The 17,428-nt window shown below is 36.0% G+C and overlaps 1 protein-coding gene across 3 annotated transcripts; it reads left to right on the forward strand.

Moving 5' to 3' along the window:
- Positions 1-100: 100 nt before the first annotated feature.
- BicD (protein bicaudal D) lies at positions 101-15,823 on the forward strand. Of its 3 annotated transcripts, none has more exons than XM_068288305.1 (9): positions 101-209; positions 525-1,308; positions 10,340-10,705; positions 10,769-10,906; positions 10,969-11,819; positions 11,883-12,100; positions 12,166-12,420; positions 12,480-12,654; positions 13,011-15,823. In XM_068288305.1, exons 2-9 carry the CDS (start codon positions 1,084-1,086, stop codon positions 13,126-13,128), a joined length of 2,346 nt encoding a protein of 781 aa, XP_068144406.1. In that variant the 5' UTR covers positions 101-209; positions 525-1,083; the 3' UTR covers positions 13,129-15,823. The 3 variants fall into 3 exon arrangements, with proteins under 3 accessions (XP_068144406.1, XP_068144414.1, XP_068144401.1); XM_068288313.1 differs by having other exon boundaries at positions 107-209; positions 1,060-1,308; XM_068288300.1 differs by having other exon boundaries at positions 107-1,308.
- The last annotated feature ends 1,605 nt before the right edge of the window (positions 15,824-17,428 follow it).

The following is a 17,428-nucleotide window of genomic DNA, read 5'->3' on the forward strand; positions in this document are numbered from 1 at the left end:
TTTTTCGCGAGTGAGCTGGAAGTTATCGATAGTGGCTGTGCTCGATAAAAGCGATTAAAAAAAGCAAGGACTTATCGACGGAAATTCCATCACTAGCTTTAAACCGTCGCCGCAGAATCAACGCGTTTTCGTTTCGCGCATGGATTTATAATTTATTTACAATAAAAAGAAGAGAAGCAAAGCAATTAAAATTGCCAGCGGTGGTGCTAGTGAGTGATATAAATGATAATAGTAATAAACGCATAAATTCAAAGTCTTCACCGTGTTGTCACAAATGAGAGGCACAAAATAAATGAAAGTTGTGTGTGTGTGTGGAAGAAGTGTTGGAATGCAATGAAACTGTGTGATGTCATGTAGACCAGTAACAGCAACCAACAACAACAATAACTGCGTTCTGTTTCTGTCGTTTTAACTTCCTGCTGCTGGCCAACTGTTTTTTAGTGTGCAAAAGAGAAGGCAAAACAGCGCGCACACAGAAATTTAATAAAATTTATGCAATTGAGTAATTTTTTTTTGTTGTTTAGATCGTCCGTTTAAGTGCGTAAAATTTTCGTTTTATCTGTTGGTTGGTTGGGGCAAACGATAGAAAGAAAGAAGCAAAAAAGCCCATTCCAATTTCCCATTCCACTCCACTGAATAGCAGCACAAAAGAGAAAAGGTGAAACGCACGCACGCACACACACACATACATCCATCCATAGAGAGAGCAAGTACGAGGTGGAGAACGGGAGAGCAGTTTGGGTGTGTGTGTGAGCAGCTGAAGTTATGACGCTGCCCACTCTATATATGTGTGAGTGAGATTTGGTGTTGTCCACTCAACCTGCGGCATAAACAACAACAAAAGAACATAGTAAAAAAGATAAATTTATTGATTTCCCTCCAACACAAAAGAGAGAAAGAGAAGAACAACAAAATATCACAATTCCGCCCAAGCAACAGGATTTAAAAACGCCTCTTCCATAAGTTTGCTAAACCGTCCGTTTTCCCCTTGCCCAAGCAAACGAATACAAACACACACACACAAACATTCCCCACATTCCTCCCTTTCCCTTCTCCCAGCACCCCCTCATAAAGTCTTCAATCATGGCCAGTCCGAGCACAGATGGTGGCGCTCAACAAACGGTTCTGGAGCTTCGCATGGAGGTGGAACGCCTCACACGAGAACTAGATCAGGTCTCCAGTGCCAGCGCTCAATCGGCCCAATATGGACTCTCACTGCTCGAAGAGAAATCCGCATTGCAACAGAAATGTGAGGAACTGGAAACTTTATATGATAATACACGACATGAGCTGGACATTACGCAGGAGGTGAGTTGCCTTTACCACATAAAAGTATCCATTATTATCGCATTCCTTCATGGTTCCATATGCAAAATTATCGAAACCACTTTAACTTAGAAAATAGGCAGTGCTAAGATAAATGTGTGTGTATGTTTTTAAAATATTTAATCGTCTATTTATTCATTGTAACAGATTTGACTCTTTGAAAGAAAGGAGTTTTCTTTTCTAAAAGTTCCAATTAGTACTAATTTAAATATTATTTTATTAACTGAATACATAATATTTACGAATGAACCGATTTCGATTGTTCTTCATAAAATTTAAAAATAATTCAAACAATTTTAAAAATATTTCTTATATGTACATAAGTAAATTTTGGTTAGTTCAGAGCAACAATTATCTAGATGACCTTTGAAAAATTAATCTTAAAAATCTCTACGCCAAATTGAATAAACCGTTCGACAGTATTAATATAATAACATAAAAAATAAATGTTAAAATATAAAGAAACTGCCATAAATTAAAATTCAGGCCTGTTCCCGTTTCTTTGATTCTAGTTTTCTATATGAATAGACAAATATTTAAAAGCTGGTATTTTCATGCATTTGCAAGGCAAACGGAAGCGGGAACATCTGGAATTATTTATTTTTCTTATGGTCTTTAAATTTCTATAAAATGATAAAGTAATCTTATCTATGATAAATGTCTTGGATAATTGTTGTAATTTATTATCAAAATTTTTTGTTTTTATGTAAATTATGAAGAATTTCCCTCTTTGTTGAAATAGTGCTAATTTTGAGAGTACAAATGTGTAATTTTCCGACATTAATAGCTAATTATTGGCTCGTAAGGCTCATACGCCAAGGTGTTCACTGTGGTCTTTTCAGCTGTTTCCAAGCAATAAACGGGGGCCAATGCGCTTATCTGGCTAGCACAAAAGTTTTGCAATCGTTTTTCAATTTGCCTGGTTGGCAAAATAACGCTCATTTTGTCTCTCTCTTTTACCAGCGTTAAGAGATAACTCTCGTGCCAATTCTCTTTTTAAAAATTTACTCTCTCAGTCTATCTCTCTCTCTTTACAAATCAGCATCGTCTAAATTGGTCACGTGCTTGTTGGTTGTCTATTTAAACTGGGCTTGCGGTACTTTAAGCCACTTCAGTGAGCAAAGCTTTAGCAACATTGTCACGTCCCCCCCGTCTCTACAACTGCCCCTTGCACCGATCATGGTCAATCAATTTGCCTTTGTTGTTGCCATTTCATTTTGCACCTACATTTTTAGCACCATATGGCAGCGGTTCTTTTCCGCTCCATCATCAACTGAGACTACTGAGTGGCAATTAGTCTGCAACTACCGCTTGGCATTTCCGCTCGGATTTTCGACGGGCAATAGCAACAACTGCGACGGCCCTGAAGGCAGGCAAAAGAGAAAAACTTTGTCCTTTGGCCAAATCGGATGGGCGGAGACAGAAAGAAAAAGAAACTGAAAAAGTAATGATTTTTTGCTCTTCTCCTTCCTCTCTGTAATTAAAAACGTTTCCATAACAATCAAATGTTGTGGTTGAGTTATATTTAACGCAAAAGGTGGGCCAGAAGGGAGTTTAGGCAAGAGACAATAGATTCCTATTCGCAATATGGTAATTATAGCTATCGCCGATTCTTTTCCCCTATTGAAAATGGTACAATCCCCTATTGAAAATGGTACTTATACGAATTTGTTATAAGGAATAACCGATTTGGAGTCCCTGTTTGTATTCAATCTATAAAAGTAATTCTAGTGGGGTTTAGATATGAAATTTAGGGACAATATAATGAATAATTTTCCAGGGAATTTTGATCGAATGGAGGATAGACATGAATTGAAAAATTTTAAATAGGAAAGGAGCTGCACAAAAGTCTACATTATAAGTCCTCTTCTTCTTTTCTTCCTACGTTTTAATACACTAAAAAAGGAAGAAATTACTGGATAATTCGTCTTTCTTTCAATTGCTAAGCATAAACTTTCTGTATTTTATTTTTTATTATTTATCACTTGGATTTCTTTTAAAATTCTCAATAAAAATTTATGATTTTTAGTTAGTGAACTACTACAGCGATATTTTCTCTCTTAATACTAGCCTATAGAATTCCCAAGTTTCTAAAACTACATATTTCTATTGAAAACTTAAACTAATAAAAAATTTAATAATCTTTTTGATGAAGCAGCCAATTAATTATCGCCTGGGTGACTGGTGGCAATTGCTTTTCATAGTTTCCATCTTGTTGGATTTTTGAACTCAAGTGAACTTTGTTACATTCATCCACAGAGAAAAGGGAGAGAGAGAGAGAGAGAGACCATTTCACTTCTACTTACATATAATGCATATTTAAAATAAAATTACACAAAAATTCCTCGCCACAATTTGAAAGAAGACGACAACGACGTCATCGGGAAGGACCAGAAGGGGCTGCAGGCAGTTTTACGCTACTTTCTGCCTTCGCCAGCAACTTAAGGGAGGTGACATATTTCCACTTTGTAATCAAGATATCAGCCGTGGGCAACTCCCTTCCCCTCTCCCTTAACTTTCTGTTGATGTAAATCAGAGGCGAACGACGACGATGACGACGATATCAAGTTTTGTGGGCGTAAAATTAGCTTGCTAGAATTAATAGAATTTCTGTTGCCATGAATTTCGATTAGCAGAATGAAACTGACTGTGCAAATTGGCAGAACTTTAGCAGAGAACCTGCAGCCAAAATAAATATTTACACTGCAAGTGTCAGCCAGTCGCATTTCACAATTTATTTACTTCTAAAAATGGGTGTGCGATGGAAAGGAGGTTGTTGTTGGACATTTGTAACTGCGGCAATTAAAACGGAGCCCGAAAAAACAAGAGCCATAAAAACTGATAATGGACAACGACATCCAGCACACACAGCACACAACACACACAATGCAGGGCCAGTTACCAGTCCCTTCATACATATGTATGTACATATGGGGCCCATATTTTATGGCTTACCAAGGACAACAATTTCTCTTTTTCCGGACAAAACAGAATCAAGCAAAACGAAAGGACAAAAGTTCTTGCGTAGTTTTCAGAGTGTGCGTGCATGTGTGTGTGTGTTTTTGTACTAAAATTGTTGCAACTTTAGCCGGAGGCAAACCACGAACAAGTTTTTAATACAAAAATTTTTAATAATTAATGCCCTTTCGAGAAAAGAATGACAGTAGAGTCGAGTTGACAAAATTCTTGTTAACTTTTAATAGATTTTGGTTCAGGAAAACACAAACTAAAGTTACCGGAAATGAAAGTTAAATTAGGCAAATTGTTTCCGACATGTGGGGAATCTGAAAAAAGAACCTTCAATTGTGTTATAAATAAACAAAAAGGTTTTCGTTTTGTCGACTGTAACACAGTTTATTCTCCTGCGGCTTCTTGATTATTAAGTCAAATGGTTTTCCAACCTTTTCTTGTTTGTCCTACAAAGATGACACACCCAACAGCTATGTAGATTAACTTACGTCAGCTGAATCATTGTTGTTGTTATTTTAATGGGTATTTTTAATGTTTTAATTATATCTAGCGCTATGGTTATTATTAGCAACATAGTGAAAGGCTTTACAAGGTTTCCCCGATTCCTTGAGCTATAAATTCCATAGACAAAATTCTGTTGCCACAAACCCCTTTCTGTATCCATGCCTATAAAGATATCTTTAAGGATATGTACATGAAATACTTAGTGAAAGCACAGTTCGACGTGGAAATGAACAAAAGCAGCATATAAACCAGTTAAAGTAGATCGAACATATTTAGCTTATACTCTTTAAAGTTTCTTCAGATGATTATTCGAAGGACCCTAATTAAAAGCTATCAAATCCTAGACTAATGCTCATTCAACGCACATTCAAAACCCTATGTGAGACACAATTGCAATTAGTATAACAGCAAAACCGTAACATCAAAGTGTCAACTAAGCTAGAGGGGAAAAACACAGTAAGCAAATAAAAGGAGGGAAAAGGAAAAAAATGTAAATCCCGACGAAAAAATTATAATGATTTGACACTGATGTTCTATCTCTGTTCTGTCTGTGTCGACTCTGTCGTTGCTGGTGCAAATTGCAATTCTACGGCAATCAAACCGGCAACAAATGCCATTGCCACCATACAATGGGCGAGAGTGAAGGAGGAGCAGGAGGAGACGATGCGCCATAGCCCAGCATTTGTCTCCCCCTTTCTGCCGTTGTCTGCCTCTTGGCAAGGGTTAAATGCGGCGCTTGAGCATTCTGACAAAACATGTTTCCGTTGTAGTTGGGTAGTACCCCAAAGTGAGTTGCTCTCATAGCTCGTTGTTGTTGTTGCTGGTGAAGGAAATGAGTAGGAAAAATGTTGTTTGCCACCGCCCCCCTCATCTGCCAGACACTAACCCAAGGGGAATGCAATGAATTGCAAGCAATGAAAATGTAAAGTGCACAGGAATCTAGACATTCAGACTGGTCTGATGTTGGTGGTGGGTGTGGAGAGACGGGATGCTAAGCCCACAACTTTTGACACTGATGAGCAAAATCTCGGCAAGGATGTGGGTCCTTCCGCTGCTGTTGTGACAATTCGAGTGGGTGGCAGCAAGACCATCTCGTGGGTCCACGCTTGCTCTTATAATGACCCAACAATTTATTTGGTTGAACTTTTTGGCATCTCTCAACTTGTGCAATTGGAACTATGCCAGTTCTTCTGCAGATTTTATCAACGTCCAACATTATGATTATTGGCTGTTTAAGGCAAACGAATTTTTTATAGTACGAAACAGCAGGATAAAAGTACAGTCAGAAATGAGTTTTTGTTTTCTCTCACCAGCATCCACAAGGATTTCCATATCCTGCTGCGTTTATTCTCCCATACATTTTCTTTACACATTTATGTAAGAATATTGTATTCCTCATTCATGGCCACATATGCGACTTACACTAAAAGTTTCTGTGGCATATGACTAAAACTATAACCGTTTACGAATTATAAACCATATTTAGTGAAAATTAAAATATCCAGAGACGGATACAATGAATTCAAATTTGCATAATTATGCAAAGGCATTTAATAGCTAGGTTTATTGTTGTAACGATAGTCTTTTTTTAATTAATCTTTTTTTTTTGGTAATCAATATTTCAATTACCTTTTCAACCAAAATTTAATTGAATTATTAATATTCTAATTACCTTCTGAACTAAAATATAATAGAATTTTTAACTCGTCAATTTGGCTAAGTAAACTTGTTAATTAAATTGCGTTTAGATTAATTTATACTGAATCTGAAGTTTTGCACATCATCGCAGAGTACTTTTTGCAGCGACTATGACTAAAAGGCGTTTTCATTTCATGTTTCTGCACACACATTTTCATCCATTTTCGTTAAGAGCATAATTTCAGTTCTTTTGTGGCAATTTCCATGCACTCGCTCGCTCACTGTTCAGACACATTTTCACTGGCCGTTTTTCTCGCATTGTTGGTGTCGTTTTTTTTTTTTTTTTTTTTTTTTTTGGCGACATTTCAAATTCTGTGTGTGTGAGTCTTGTGTCAAGCCCGTGCATTGACATGGCCACAAAACGCTGCGTCTGAAAAATTACACACAGCCAGCCCCCCCGACCCTCCGTCCCGCCACAATAACGACAAACATACTGTTGTTGTTTTTTGTTACAGATTTAAATTTCCATTGCGTTTTCACGCAACCATAGCTTAACGATCTGGGGCGTGGTACAATCTGCTCAGCCATTCATGGCATACTTTATCCCAAACCCAACAAGACAACCAACTTCAAACCACCTATCTAACCATACATTTACAGGGTGGTGGGGAGGAAATTGTTATGATTGCGCCATCATCTACAACAAGTGAAGCATTTTGGTCCAAAATTTCTACTCATCGTCACAGTCATACAATGCGGTGGGCAATCTGGTCTATTTTTAGGGACCCGGCAAATGTTGCACCACCGTTCAAAGAGAAGAACAAGAGGATCGGACGGGACGCGGTAAAGAGGCAACAGCAACAGCTGCTGGCACTGGTTGGCTGACAATAATGTGTAGGATGCGGGCATTTACCACCCATTTAGGCCACTTTTAGATGGCTTCTATGTACTCTAATCCAAGCCACAAACACTAAAATATGCAGCCACACATAACAGAACAAAACGGAAAGGGGCGGGCGAGGCGGTTGGACGAGGTGGCAGGTTAGTCTGAATGAAACCAGGTTCGTCTACTCGGTGCCCTGTGCCTTGTGCCTGTCGCCTGTCTGTTGTAAACTGTGTTAATATTTGCTCGAGTTAATTAAAAATCTTTTCTAATTTGCATAAACTTTATGGCGTCATCGTCGTTCGACACAATCATGGAAGTTAGTTAGGTATGGCCAATACACTGAAAAAAAAATTTATGGTAATCCATTAGATACAAGTGACTAAAAAACGAATAGGTGAGTTACTGAATGTAGCTCCATAAAAGTATCAATCGAAACAATATTATTGTAAACAAATTAATTTAAAATTAATTCATCAATTTTACTCTTCTATCTCCCATTTCGCCAAACAGAGTGTTCTTAAACTCACTGCCGAAATATTCCTGATCTTTCGCTAAGTGTAAAATATAATTAAATCTGCAAATATTGGTTTTGAAAAAAGAAAATCTCAAATCATATTACCAGCACAACAAACACATATAAATATACAGATAAAGAATGAAGAGGAAATGACTATTTTGAGACAATAGTGCTGTTGGGAAACAAATCGTAAAACCCGGAAATAGCATAGTTTTCTTAAATTTAGATTTAATTGGATTCTATTAATCCATCTATCTATTTAAAATCGAGGAAAAGTCGAAAAGCTTCTTATAAAATACAATTTTCCTTTATGAGTCCATGGTATAAAAATATTCTCGTCCGTAGCCAAGTAATTTATTCAAAAACAATTTACAACAAAAAACATCACAAATATGATTAAAATAGTAATTAAATTTTGAAATTTTCAAAAAATTAAAGATGAATTTCTATTATTTTTGGTATCGATAATAAGAGCGATATCTTGTGTTATGCTTAATAAAGCTTTATTTAACCCAGAAATAAAAGCTGTTGCTTATTGCACAAATAACAGAATATTTATCTCTCGATTTATTTTTGAATCATCTTTATAAAGCAGAATTCGGTTAATTGTATTTATATTCGTTTTAAATAGGTACCTACTATTAAACTTAATTAAAGTGCCAACATATAAGAACTTCTTTATCTCTGCCCACGTAAATGGTGTGTGTTTGGAATAAATCCCTTATGTAAGTTCTTTCAAAAACATTCTCTACTTAGATGGCGCCTAATCCAACTAACTAAGTAGTTGGAGCAATTTACTTATATGACTGAGTGTCGTGTGACAGCTGCAGCATTGTGTGTAGGAGGAGAAGAAGGAGGAGGATGGGGAAGAGCTTCACTGCTTGAATTTCATTCGAAAACTGGAAAACTGTGCCGGCTTGATGCCTTGGCCTTTTGTTTGCCTTTCCTTCGTTTCTTATTACACTAATTAACGAAATGCACTTGGCTGACGGCAGGCCCCTGGGTGAGGTGGGATTGGAGGGTAAGATATGTGGGCGTGCGATTGTCAAATTGGGTTTCCAAAAACAACAGCAACAACAACAACAAAACGCGTTGACGTTGTCACCCAAAGCCGTAATTATATGTGCCACAAAAGGACTGGCAGATGAAAAGAAAGAAGGGGGGAATTTGAAGGGAAAAACAACTGGAAAGCCTGCAGGTTTGCCTTTGGCTGCGGGGCAGTGAAAGAAAAGATTGCCGTCTGTTGCTAATTACGCGGCATTTAAAAGAAAGAATAGTAGATGGGAGATGGGAGTGTATGAATGGGGAGCAGAAGGGGAAAGAAAGTTTAAAAAAAAAATTTCCAATTTTCATTTACCCCTTGCACTTTTCCTGCTACTGCTTCTTCTGGTCAAGTGTGCGACGCTGCCGCCACTCATGACGACTGCCTTTCGTGCTCTTTGTGCTGCGGTCGGTCGGGTCAGTTTTGATGATGAAACTTGTGTGAAGAGGAGGCACGTACTTGAAATGGTCTGAAATACTCGGTTGAGATTTCAATTAAAGTCCGCCACAAAAGTTACGTTAACTACGGCAAGAGTACTGGAGCTGGGGCCCTCTGCGCCTGACCATATGGCTCTAAGGCTTGGCTCATAAGCATTATGTATACATATAAGCATTTCACCTCACCCCTTCTCCTTTCGAGCTGTGGGTAACGCCGTTTGGTTGTGGTCATGTTGTTGTTTTGGGTGTGTCCTGGTTTTGCCTTGTCGGGATGGTCTCATTAAACTTCACGTTTAACTTAGTGCGGGTATTTTTCAACACTTTTCTCGGCTTATCCACCACCAAACCGTTTGCAATTAACGAAAATCCAATAAATGCGAGAAAATTGTTTTTTATTTGAATGCTGAATTCGTTGAATCCACTGGGAGAGCTCTGAAAATCAACAATATTATCACTCGAACGATGAATTGGAAATTAAAACGAATATGAAATACACTTCTTTTTTGTTGGACTTCAGTAGTAGTTCAAGTTGAGAGTTAAAATGAGAATCTTCTAGGTGATTTTTGGTAAACAAAAAGAAAATCTTCCAAATGCTGTGTAGATTCAGTTCTTACCCCAAAAAAAAAATTTTACCTTCAAAAAGGCAGAAAAGCCAGTGAACGAGAAGAATCCTTTAAATAAAAGTCCACCATTTCCATGAAAAGTTGATGGACTTTTTCAAACAAAGACTGGCCAAAATGAGAAACTTAATGAAAAATGTAGCCCAGTAGATTGGGGAGGCGTATTCGCCGCCGCATCATCAACAAACAAGCCATGGTAGGAGGCGCAGCAGTAACAGAGTTCCCTAGTGGCAAACGCCCACGCCCATTTCTTTCCCCCTTATAGTCACGATAAGGCTAGCTTGCTTACACATGCAAATGACTGCAATAAAAATGGCAGCCAAACAGGCGGTAGAAACTTTTATGATTACTTTGCTTTAGTCACTTTGTATTCACTTTACTCAACTCTCTCCTTTGCAGGCTCTTACCAAATTCCAAACTTCGCAAAAGGTGACCAATAAAACAGGCATTGAACAGGAGGATGCTCTTCTCAATGAGTCTGCCGCACGAGAGACTTCACTGAATTTACAAATCTTTGATCTGGAGAATGAGATCAAACAGCTCCGCCATGAGCTGGAACGAGTGCGCAATGAACGGGATCGAATGCTCCAAGAGAATTCCGATATTGGTCGGGATAAGAGTGATAATGAGGCGGAACGTTTGCGTCTCAAATCGGAGTTAAAGGATTTAAAATTCCGTGAAACACGAATGCTCAGTGAATACTCGGAGCTGGAGGAAGAGAACATATCACTCCAAAAGCAGGTGTCCAGTCTGAGAAGTTCTCAGGTGAGTTTTGCAAGTGAGAACAAGAATCTCTGTCATTTGTTAATTTTCCTTTCGTTTGACTAGGTGGAATTTGAAGGTGCCAAGCATGAGATACGTCGTCTCACCGAAGAGGTTGAACTTTTAAATCAACAGGTCGATGAGTTGGCAAATCTTAAAAAAATAGCTGAAAAGCAAATGGAAGAGGCTCTTGAGGCTTTACAGGTATGTGCTACAGTTTTAGTTAAATTTTGATTATTAATCGTGTGTTTTTCTGTATATAATAGGGCGAAAGAGAAGCTAAATATGCACTGAAAAAAGAGTTGGATGGCCATTTGAATCGTGAATCCATGTATCACATTAGCAATCTGGCCTATAGCATACGTAACAATATCGAGGATAATGCTAGCAACAATTCCGATGGCGAAGAGGAGAATCTGGCCCTAAAACGTCTTGAGGCTGATTTGAGCACTGAGCTGAAATCACCGGATGGCACCAAATGTGATCTCTTCTCGGAAATTCATTTGAATGAGCTAAAGAAATTGGAAAAACAATTGGAGAGCATGGAAAATGAGAAAACCCACTTGACAAGCAATTTAAGAGAGGCCCAAACAAGTCTCGATAAGTCACAAAATGAGCTACAAAACTTCATGTCACGCTTAGCCCTGCTGGCTGCCCATGTCGATGCATTGGTTCAGTTGAAAAAGCAAATCGATGTAAAAGATGAAGACAACCAGACGGAACAGAAGAAGGATGAACTGCAGCAACAGCTGCGTTCCGTAATCACTCAGTATGCCAATTGGTTTACACTCTCCGCAAAGGAAATTGATGGCCTCAAGACTGACATAGCCGAACTGCAAAAGGGCTTAAACTACACAGATGCCACAACCACCTTGCGTAATGAGGTCACAAATCTGAAGAACAAATTACTCGCCACCGAGCAGAAGTCCCTGGATTTGCAGAGTGATGTTAAGACGCTAACACATATCTCCCAGAATGCTGGCCAAAGTTTGGGCTCAGCCCGCAGCACTTTGGTGGCTCTCAGTGATGATTTGGCTCAGCTATATCATTTGGTCTGCACCGTGAATGGCGAGACTCCTTCAAGAGTCCTTTTGGATCATAAGAGCGAGGATATGAGGTGAGTGTTGCTTACTTATCCATAAGCAGTTCTCTTTAACATAAATTGAATCTTTCGTAATAGCTTTGAGAATGACTCTCTTTCGGCCATACAATCGCAATTCAAATCGGATGTCTTTATTTCACGTCCCCAAATTGTGGAAGATCTGCAGGGTCTAGCTGATTCTGTCGAAATTAAGAAATATGTAGACACAGTCAGCGATCAGATAAAGCATCTTAAGAACGCCGTTGAACATACCATCGATATGAACAAACACAAAGTGCGGACCGAAAGCGGCGAGAGTAAGTCTAGTAGTCCCTAATCATTCAGATGCAATCAAAACTAATGCAATTGTTATACTTTTTAGCTCCGGAAAAGGTCAACAGCGAGGAAATGGAGGAACTGCAGGAGCAAATTGTGAAACTAAAGAGTTTGCTATCTGTCAAACGGGAACAAATTGGCACATTACGCACTGTTCTCAAGTCAAACAAACAAACCGCCGAGGTGGCTCTCACCAATCTCAAATCCAAATACGAGAACGAAAAGATCATTGTCAGCGATACCATGTCCAAGCTGCGTAATGAACTCAGGCTACTCAAAGAAGATGCGGCCACATTTTCAAGTAAGTTTCACTTAAATTATATTGGATTTGACTTAATCTAATTTCAATTTCTTGCGCAGGTCTACGTGCCATGTTTGCTGCACGTTGCGAGGAGTATGTAACCCAGGTGGATGATCTCAATCGTCAACTAGAGGCAGCCGAAGAGGAGAAGAAGACCCTCAATCAGTTGCTTCGTTTGGCCGTGCAACAGAAATTGGCCTTAACCCAACGTCTAGAGGAAATGGAAATGGATCGGTGGGTGCATTTGGGGCGCTAAAACAAGATATCATCTTCTTTCATAGATAAACCAATCAGAGTCCTTTTAAGTATATATCAAATCCCTCCTCTCACACTCTCCTCAAAATTTATGTGAGCAAGCAAGTTGGTAAGCAATTCACAATGTGAATAATCCATCCTACGTTTTGCATGACCTGCTGATCGATCCTGCGCTGATGTTGGACCCCTAGTCGCCTAACTGCTATGCCAGCTTATGTATATTAACCCATAAACTTTCTCTCTGTTATTCAAAATTAAATTCGTGATTTTGTAATGTTTTAAATTAAATAGATAAATGTAATAAATAATTATTATTTTTCATCTCGTTTGCATAGTGAAATGCGTCATGTGCGCCGTCCAGTGGCACCACAGCGCGGATCTAGCGGCAAATCGTCGTTTAGTACACGTCCATCGAGCAGAAATCCAGCCAGCAGCAATGCGAATCCTTTCTAACATAAAATCAGCGTGCAGCGTAAACTTTTGGCTTTAGTTTATACTTTGCTTAAGTTGTAAATTCATCTAAAAGATATAGACACCAGACACACACATATATTTATATGTATACTGTGACCGAAAGCAGCTATAACTATATTTCTTTAATCTGCAACAACAACTATTTACTCTATATATATTATTAAACAATTTGTTTCTATTTGTATTTATTGAAAGTTTAGTTAGATAAAAGAGAACAACATGTCGATTTTGTTTTGTGTTTAGGCAAGAAAAAGAACAGCAGATTATCAAGCAACCAACGGTTATTAACGGTTAGTTACTTAAACGTCCAATTAATTTAATTAAAACAAGAACAACAAAAAAAAAAACGTATATCAAAAACGAATTGTATTTATCCATATATACAACAACAAATGAAAATGTATTCTAGTTTGAGTTGTGTTAAATTATGCGTTGATTTAATCATTATATATATATATTTACACATTTATCTATATTTTTGGTTTATCAACGCTGTGCGCGCGCTATAGCGAAATGAAACAAACTTAACAATGAAATTGATGAAAATTGATATTAATGGCAATTGGCAAATGAAACCTAACTATGTATTAATTGGCCTGCCTAAATGATAACTAAGAGTATTTACTATTACACAAACACACCCACACACACACATACATATTGTACGTAATAAGAAGAAATTGAAATGAGATGATACCCGTTTTTGTACCAATTCGATTTGAAGAATGTAAATGATAATGGATACTGATTATCGGTTGTCTTAAAGACATCGCCAGAATGTTAATTTTTTCTGCGTATTTGCAAATGAAATTCTAGAAAATTAATTATTGTTTTGCAATGGATTATAAAAAAAACGTAGTTTTTTTTCTCTTTGTTTATTTGTTTAGCATAAACTGCAGAAATAGTATAACTTTTGATTTGTGCATTATTTTAATTTAATTAATAAAACTATCACACAAAAAAAAAAAAAAAAACAAAACATTAAAAAACAAACCAAGTTGAAATCCAAACGAAATTCATTTTTATTTTGATATTTTTGGTTAACATCAGGATGCAGAAATAAATGAGAGAAAATGTTGTAACTATCTTAAGCATTTCTTGTCATTTAGATGATGGGAAAATATTTTCTTTCAGAGTTTTGACTATCAGAGAAAACTTTGTTGGTAACATCTATTTGGTATTGGAAATGTCGTATCAAGACTTGATATTTCTGCATCCTTTATTAAAATGTTCTTTTTCTTTCTTTGAATATTGAACAAATAGAAATCACAAAAATAAGAGAAACACAAATCTATGCAGCTTAATCCATATTTATATAGCAAACAAAGCGTTCAAGTTTAAACAAATATTATTATTGTAGCTAATTAAACATACACAATGTAGTGAAAGCAAGTTCTATCCACAAAACAAACTAGAAAGTAGTTAACCATCTCGATTTAAATGGAATCTATGTTGCTATAACTTGCGTTTCGTGTTTATATTTTTTCGTTTGTTCACAAGAAGTCTTTATGAAAAAATATTATGGAAATATACAAATGGATATACCGTATATTACCGTGTAAATTACCGAGCCATTAAATTGAATTTATATTTAAATATTAACACAGACAGACTCATACTAACATTCACACATGTCATGCACACATACACACACACACACAGACATCGTCCACAAAAAAAGAAACAAAATTTACATGGTAAACATATTGTAAATATATTTATACAAAAGTTAGTAGTGTTTAAAATAGTCCAACAAGAAATCAAGATGAACGACAAAATGCATACATATTTCAACAATGATTTTATTGTAATTTTTACCGTCCCTTTTTGCGAATGTGAAAACAAAGGAAAAACAAAAAACCAAAAAACGAACACAAAGTCTATTTATGCAAAAAAGAAAAACTCACTGAACCAACAAGAAAAATACATACCAAAAAGTCAACTTTGGAGCACCAAAGTTTTTATATCCTTGAAGGCCACGAGAAAAACTTTAACACCTGTTGTTTCCTAGTGAAATTAGGAAACTCATTGATTCCGGCTTAATTGTGATATTCTTAAAACTAAAAGTATATCTTCACAGTCTCAATAGTCTGATTGAAACTAAATCATAACTTAAACCCATGATTAAGACTACTCTTAGGTTGCAAACTTCATTAGTAATTTCAAAATTTATTTGTAATGCCAGCAAGGTTATAAGGAAAAAATTTTTTAATTTTCATGTCCAATGTGCAACAATTATAACAACAAAACAGAATCATCGATCTATCATATACACCCAGAAAACAGGCCAAAATATTTGATAGCCAATATCCATAATTACTAAGTACTAACAAAAATACTTAAAAATACTCAAGAAGAATATTTCAATTAGTGAATAAATATTAAAAAAAAAAAACATAAACTAAACAACAAATAGTTTTCTATTTCACAACAATACAACAAAACAAAAACCAACAATTTAAACATAAACAAAAGAAACAAGAAAACAAAAAACCAATTGAATATAAGATTTGATGAACATTTAATATAAGTTTTAAGCATGTGCTAAATTTTGGAGAAGAAAATAAGGAGAAGTGAAAAGAACAAAGAACGTATGAGAATTCTACATAAATTATACATATTAAAGTAATAACTTATTACACGAATATGTGAAAAATAAACAAATTAGCAAATATTTCGATATTTTTTACATTGTTGTCATTTTAAAGGTGAGTATATTAATCTTCACGGCCACTGCAACGATTCATGTGAGAAAATATTTTGATAAACATTTTAATTTAATCGATAAAACTAATTTTAATCGTTGAAACGAATTTTATCATCAACATTGGACTGTCCAGGAATAAAAGGACATAAAGTTCTCTTTACCTAGGGTATGGATTAATGAAGGAATTTAAATTTTTGAAATGTTAGTGTAAGTAATTACAATGAATTAGAATCAATATGTAAGTACATACATTTGGCATAATGATTAAAAAAAGTGGAATTGACTCGAATACAAACCCGAGACATATTAAAAATAAATCATATTTAATAGACATTCATGTATTCATCGGAAAATATTTCACATGTTGTGATGATTATTTTGATGTAATCGAGAAACGAGATGTGAAGAGTCACGCGGCCATCGTCACGCGGCCAACAAAACTACCGATATTTTAGCCAGGCGAACAGAAGTAATTAGAAACGCAACGATTCTCTATCGAAATACGGAAAAACACAACCGATACAAATAAAACAAAATAAATGTATGTATGTATATGCATGTATGTATGTATGTAGATACATACACATTTAAACATAGGCACTAAGTCGAGGGGGGAGAAAACTCAACCCCTAAGAACATTGAATTACTGAGCACGCCCTCAATGTTTCATAAATGTGGACAGAATCGATCGAACCAATAGATAGAGCTACATATCGAAAATGCATGTACATACATACATACATATGTAAGTGGTTGATGTGAATTGGCAACAAAATTTGATTTTTTTTTAAAGTTTATTTGATGCAGTTTGGTGAGTCAAATGATTAAACAGAAAAATGGGTAACCTGGGTGTTTCTACCCTCTGAGTGTTATGTTTCTTTGGGTTAAGTAACATTTAATAAACAATTACAATTAAATATGCATATATAAGCAAATGGTCCTTAATCCAACTACTTTTCAGTATTCCAGTGTAACTACCTCGTGGAATTGCTTTAACTGGAAGGAAACCCAGAAGTGGAGAGAAATAAAATTGAAAAAATAAGTACTTACTATTAACTTATCGGAAGCCATTGATTTTTAAGTAACATTTAATAAACAATTACACTTAACTCTGAATATTGCCGACTTGTTCAATTTCACCGTTAATAAAATAAAGTTTCAAATTTTTAATAAAGTATACTTATATTTAATATATATGTACTTATATTAACGATAATTTAAAATTCGCTGCAATTGTTTCGATAAAGAACAACCTTTGTGTATGGAGAAGAAAGAAATGAGAAGCACCTGGCATGAAAGTAAGAGTTTAAAAGAATTCTTTTAATTACAAATTAAATTTTTGAAAATTATTAGATAAATTTAATAGAAAATTTTTAAGAATTGGTAAAACTTTATAAAAAAAAAGTATGTGTTTTTAAAATAGATTGCATATAGGGTGGGTCTTTGTTTATGTCCAAAGCTTATACCAAAGCCGGATTTTATTTTTCCTGGTAAATATTTCTTAGAATTGCTTGTAAAATTCGATATAAGTACTATTGTTTAGCTCCAAACGAATTGATCCGTCCTAAAGAA

Source organism: Drosophila tropicalis, unplaced genomic scaffold (genome assembly GCF_018151085.1).
Source record: "Drosophila tropicalis isolate 14030-0801.00 unplaced genomic scaffold, ASM1815108v1 contig_1187, whole genome shotgun sequence".
Classification (NCBI taxonomy): Eukaryota; Metazoa; Arthropoda; class Insecta; order Diptera; family Drosophilidae; genus Drosophila; species Drosophila tropicalis.

What these genes read in the sequence shown, in the direction of transcription:
- BicD (XM_068288305.1), top strand. Translation starts at nt 1,084, where the DNA reads ATGGCCAGTCCGAGCACAGATGGTGGCGCTCAACAAACGGTTCTGGAG. An exon ending in CCAGTCTGAGAAGTTCTCAG is followed by an intron (nt 10,706 to 10,768) that starts GTGAGTTTTGCA and finishes TCGTTTGACTAG; the next exon opens with GTGGAATTTGAAGGTGCCAA. An exon ending in GAGGAAATGGAAATGGATCG is followed by an intron (nt 12,655 to 13,010) that starts GTGGGTGCATTT and finishes TCGTTTGCATAG; the next exon opens with TGAAATGCGTCATGTGCGCC.